The sequence below is a fragment of the Ricinus communis genome, chromosome 7 (assembly GCF_019578655.1).
Source record: "Ricinus communis isolate WT05 ecotype wild-type chromosome 7, ASM1957865v1, whole genome shotgun sequence".
Taxonomy (NCBI): Eukaryota; Viridiplantae; Streptophyta; class Magnoliopsida; order Malpighiales; family Euphorbiaceae; genus Ricinus; species Ricinus communis.
The window spans coordinates 22113749-22119372 of record NC_063262.1 but is presented as its reverse complement, the minus strand read 5'-3'; the positions used below and the strand labels follow the sequence as shown (position 1 = coordinate 22119372).

Below are 5624 nucleotides of genomic sequence, written 5' to 3'. Positions count from 1 at the left end.
CCTTAGAAGTTTTGTCTTTCTGAATTAGGGTTAAGTTAGTAGATAGTTAATTATAAATTTAGTATTAGAGTATGTATATTAGTATTAGTATACTATATGATATATTAATATATAACTTATATTTTTTTTATAGAATATAAAATACATTGTAATATTATAGTTATATTTAATATGTAGTATTTTTTTTCTTATTTCGATAATAATTGCTTGAATTATATAAAATAATTTTTTTATAGAGTATAAAGTATTTTATAATATTATAGTTATTTTTAATAGGTATTATTTATATAATATAAATAATTATTAATAAATATATGTAAAAAATTATGTTCTACGGTTTGGTCCGGATCAGTACAAGACAGATCGGTTATGGTACGGTTATAGTATATTTTTTACTAAAGAACCAGTATCATATCGTAATAGAAAAAAAAATTCGGAACAGTTCAATTCGGTTATAAAAAATTTTGGTTATTTCGGTTCTAATATTTTTTGATACGGTTATTCAATTCGAGCGGGAATCACCGAGATCCATGCTCAGCCCTACTTGTCAAGCATGGAAATGCATTTTCATCTTTTATTGACTATCCTGCACTCCACATCACAGACAAGTCTCAATTATGGCTTTTGACCAAGCTGTCATATCATAAAATTAAAATTCATTATGTTTTATCAAGTATTAGATTTATTTTAGTTTGAAAAAATTGCTAGAAAACAATCTCATTGTTGCATTTTTAAATTTATTTTAATTAACTAATTTAAGACATTGATCAAAATTAAATAAATTTTATTAAAAATATTTCATATATTATTATTATTATTTTGATATATATAATAATAAATAAAGTATATTATTTTATTATTTTGATATATATAATAATGAACAAAGTATAGTAATGTGTGATGAACATATCAATGTAATATGCACAATGTTAAATATACTTTTTTTTTATTGTTATCAAATAGTAATACAATTCATATCAATTTGTAATTTTAGCATTATCAATAAATGGCAAATGAGATCTATAATTTTTTTTAAATATAAATATCATATTAAAAATAATTTTGGTCATGCATGTTTAATTTAAAGTGTATTTTAAATAAATATACAAGAAACATACAATATCACTTTCTAAAAGAAACTTACCAAAACGGAAAAATCACTTCAATTAGTAATTGTAGCCGGGCAATGCGCGGTTATTAAATCTACTTTACTTATTAATATAAAAACTACTTATTGTAACAGTTTAACCAAATCTATGGAGCTCATGAATTATAATAGGCACAGCAATATCATAGACTTCAATTGCGATTAAACCTCCTTTTAAAGAAGAAACATGTTGTATAATATCAGAAGTAAAATAAGCCCTTTACAATCTCGTCCACAGCAACCAACGTGCTAAACAAGTTCAAAATTCCAGGCTAGACTACAAAATCTTAATATACTAGAATACATGGAAATGGCTAAAACATTTGCCTTATGCTTTCTTCTTTTTTGATTTAAGCATCACAAATCCGATAAACATGCATAAGAAGCAGAGAAGTGCTACACCAGCAAATACGGGTATGAGTATGGCATATTCTTGTGGCAGGAAATACTGGTGGACAAAGTGGTCGCTGTCAACAAATGGCTGCAAGACCCCAACTGTACATCACAATCGAGTTCATAAAAATAGGGACCCAAATCAAGTGAGGTTACTGACCAGAATAATGACCCAGAAAGTATAATAAGTGAAGATGGATAAACTGATGAATGATAACAGAAACCCAACTGCTCTGTCTGCTAATTCCATGCCAAATCTATGGCTGCTGGCTCCTAAAACAAAAGGCAAAAGAAAGAACAAAGAGAAATGTTTCTAATGGGCAATTGAAGACAATAGGGTAAAATTGATAGATGTTGCAACCTAAATCTCAAATCCATTTTTTTTAAGAAAAAGATAGAAAGCCAGCAAATAAAGCTCCACTTTTGGTTCATGCAAAAAAAAAAAAAAGAAATAGAAAAAAGAACCATTAGTATAGCAACTAAAGGCACTTACTTTCACAATGAGCGAATTCAGCAGGTTTCTTCTAGCTGAATTAACAATCCTCCCCCTCAATTAAAGAAACTGCTCAATGGCAAACTCGGGAATTAGTTGAACAATTACATCCTACATGCCACTTCCGAGTTGCAAGTCTAACACAAAAGCATAAAATGACTAAAAGAAATATAAATGGAAACACAAAAAATATGAATGAAAACACAAACATATATTATTTATTAATCTATATAAAATGTGCATTCATTAGATTCTCCTTAACTTTTATGGTGGATAGTGCTACAGGACTAAGAAACAAAAGTCGTGTGTGTTCATTTAACTATTTGAGCCTGTTTCTAACTGTTTGTCATCAACTCTAGCTCAGTGTTTTTATCCGAAAATCACTGCTCACCTATATTACTCATGAACATCAGATAATTAGACACATAGTACAGTATCAAATTTTACCCAGCTCAAGGCAACAGGACAGAAACAAGAAGCATTGGAAACATTATTCATCACAATCTACATGTACAGAGAGTTGTTTTATACACGTAAGTCATGGTTAATATGACCTATATTAGCTATCAGGATTAGAAGTGTACATGTGTATAGTCTCTTCTCTGCCTCAACGATAAATATCTCCCCACACTCCACAGACAAATATTATAATATGATAGATAGCAGAAATAGACAGTGATGTTAATCTTGAAGTAAAAGAAAATCGGAAAGACGTATGTATCAAAATAGTACTTTGATTTATCACTTTAGATTAAATATATAGTATATGATATTGAGTAATTTAGATACCTTATCACTGCAAATATGTCGACCAACAAAATCGATGATATAGTTTAACAATGCAGGCATATAAACAGAAATCTATATTATGCCCTTTTTTTACAAGAGTTGATTAGATTAAAGTTGAAAAATAGCTAAATATACAAAATTTGGGCCTAATTTTGACTCCTCCAGACAGAAGAAGCAAGGCTTACACTGAAAGAACTCTCCATTGAGTCTCTCAAATGGTGGCAACACAAGACTAAAACATAAAGCAATTCGGATTTGTTTCTTTTTCCGAATGGGAGACATCTTTAGAATTTCTTGAATCACAACACTAGCTACATTCCCATCATCACTGAATTTTCTATACAGAACAATCTAAGGCTAGAGGTACAAGTTACATGTCTGTCCTTGAAAGAAACAAATCGCAGCCTCTTGAGCTTCTTGCTCTGTACACAGAGGCTAAATCAAAGAAACTCTCAATAATAAACAGCAAGACAATAACCTATACAGCATCTTGTTCTTCAGATGTGCCCTAGGCGGCTCTGCCTATACTCTCACATAACAAGAGTACCGATCATGATGCTGCCCTGAAATCACTAGTATGATAATATATGCATTTACTTAAAATTCTAAAATCATACTATCAAAGTCCCTATTCCTAGTGTCTATCTTCAACTGAATTTAAGAGGAAAAGAAAAAGTACAATAAACCAGTTCCCAAAAACCAAAAAAACCCTACCTAGTAAAAAATATTAAAAATTAGTCCCCAAAACTTCAGAAAGGCCTACTCATGAATCAAAACAAAACATACACGCCCACCTAATCTGGCTTCGGATTAGAACACAACAACAACCAAAAGGAGAGTCTAGAAGAGCAGAAGAGACGTTGTTATGAAATAGAGATCGGATCATAATACCTTCAAGTGAACTATGGTCAGAGCCCTTGGGCTTGCAGGCTGCAAAATGAGAGACAAGGAAAAAAAACACAGAACTAGATTTAATACCAACAGAACAAATACGAATAAAAAGTTTAGATCATCTATTTGCCCTATGTGCATAAATTAAAACCAAACCATTAAAACATTGCATTTTTTATTTTCAAAAAAAAATAAAGTCTTACATTTTTTAGACTTTCCAAACACTATGAAACATCTAATCTAAGCAAAATGAAAACAGCCACTATAAATCTTCTACTCAAACTAGGTCCAATTTTAGTTTCATATATAACAACCTTAAAAAAGAAATTTAGATTCAACCTGCAATCAGATTGATTCATAATCTAAAATTACATAAGGAATCACATTTAACAAAAAGAGCGAGTGCCATAGATCAGATTTCAATCATTTGGAAAGAATGACAAGTGCCATTTACCGAAAACCAGCGATTTTCGATACTTTCAATTTCAAAGCGAGAGAAATCATTTGTTCCATTAACAGCGGCGACAATTTAAATCTTGGGCCAGGTTAAGTTCTGCCATTTATGCACAGCTGCGAGCCCGCTCTTGAAATCTGATCTCCCAATTGTTCTTTTTTAAAATAAAAAAAAAATGAAAATGAAAAAAAATATTGGCCCCAAGTTGTAGAATTGTTATACAGTAGAACCTCTCGAAATGACGTTTAATAAAAAGTTGCGGTCTGACTTTAGGCCACTTATAAATAAAAATTAGTTTTTTATTATAATAAATTATAAATTTTTTAAATCTCATTTAAAAAATTATTTTTTTATATAATAATATTTATATATATAATTTTAAAAAATATATATTATATAATATTTTATTTTATTATAGTGTTATTTTTTTTCATCAATCTTATTTATATAATATAACAATATATTAATATATTTTATCTCTAGTCTATATCATTTCATCTATAAAATTAAGTATTAAGTTCAAAAAGAAAAAATTTAATATTGCAACTTCCATTAGATTATAATCTTCTTTTACTCATTTTATTTGGTCTCAAATTTATGACTATATAAAGGTTTTATGGTATTAGGATCTGGGTGCATATAATATAAGGAAATGACAACGAATAAAATTTCGATTGTTTCAAGATATCCAAACTCAATTCGATTAAAGTTTTGAATTCGTTTCAAATCTGAATCATATATTAGTTTTTGAGAAATGATTTTTTATACAATTATTTTATATTAAGTTAAAATTGATAAATCAATATCATTATTTTATAAAATTTGGCAATTATAATATGGACTTTCGTTCATGTAGTTGTGTGTTCAATCTAGGTATACATGTGCATCAAACGCTCACGCATGAATATCGGATGCTAACACAATATGAGTCAGATGCTGATACATATTTTTTTAAAATAATTTATGTTCATTAAATTTGTACTAAATATTTATTAATTTATACTCGTTAAATATATACTGAAAGTTGATTGTTTAAACGTTAAATATTCATTGAAAGTTGATTGTTTAAACATTAAATGTTCATTATTTGGTAACTTAAATTTATTAGAAAAAATATGTGCATCCCAATATAAATATTTACAGTATAACTGTGTTATATATATCTGATTGGACAAATTAATGAATATAATTTATATTAATGGCAAATATCTATTAGTAAACTAATAAATATTATGCTTATAAAAAAATGAATGTTTATATCAATCACAATATGCATCACAAAAATTAATAAAAACTTTTATAAATAATCAATATTTTTAAATGAACATTATATATATAAACAATGAACATTGTAGTACCAGATAATGAACATTAATATTAACACCGATGAATAATACATGTAACAAAATGAACATAGACATTAACCGTAATGAATATTAAGTTCACGTAAAATAAAT

At 28.0% G+C, this 5624-nt stretch overlaps 1 protein-coding gene across 4 annotated transcripts; it reads right to left on the bottom strand.

Annotated features, from left to right (window-relative positions):
- Positions 1 to 1303: 1303 nt before the first annotated feature.
- On the bottom strand, positions 1304 to 4368 carry LOC107262039 (dolichol-phosphate mannose synthase subunit 2). 4 transcript variants are annotated; one of them, XM_015725228.3, is made up of 5 exons: positions 4053 to 4368; positions 3714 to 3752; positions 2034 to 2170; positions 1701 to 1813; positions 1304 to 1628 (listed from the first exon to the last, which is right to left on the bottom strand). In XM_015725228.3, the coding sequence occupies exons 4-5, from the start codon at positions 1788 to 1790 to the stop codon at positions 1476 to 1478; spliced, it is 243 nt and encodes an 80-aa protein (XP_015580714.1). In that variant the 5' UTR covers positions 1791 to 1813; positions 2034 to 2170; positions 3714 to 3752; positions 4053 to 4368; the 3' UTR covers positions 1304 to 1475. The 4 variants fall into 4 exon arrangements, with proteins under 4 accessions (XP_015580714.1, XP_015580712.1, XP_015580713.1 ...); XM_015725226.3 differs by having other exon boundaries at positions 2034 to 2102; XM_015725227.3 differs by having other exon boundaries at positions 4168 to 4368.
- Positions 4369 to 5624: the final 1256 nt, after the last annotated feature.

Bases quoted from the DNA above. Each gene is read 5' to 3' on its own strand.
- LOC107262039 (XM_015725228.3), bottom strand. From the start codon at position 1,790: ATGGAATTAGCAGACAGAGCAGTTGGGTTTCTGTTATCATTCATCAGT. The intron at 1,629-1,700 runs GTCAGTAACCTC...GGGGTCTTGCAG, and splicing joins CTTTCTGGGTCATTATTCTG to CCATTTGTTGACAGCGACCA.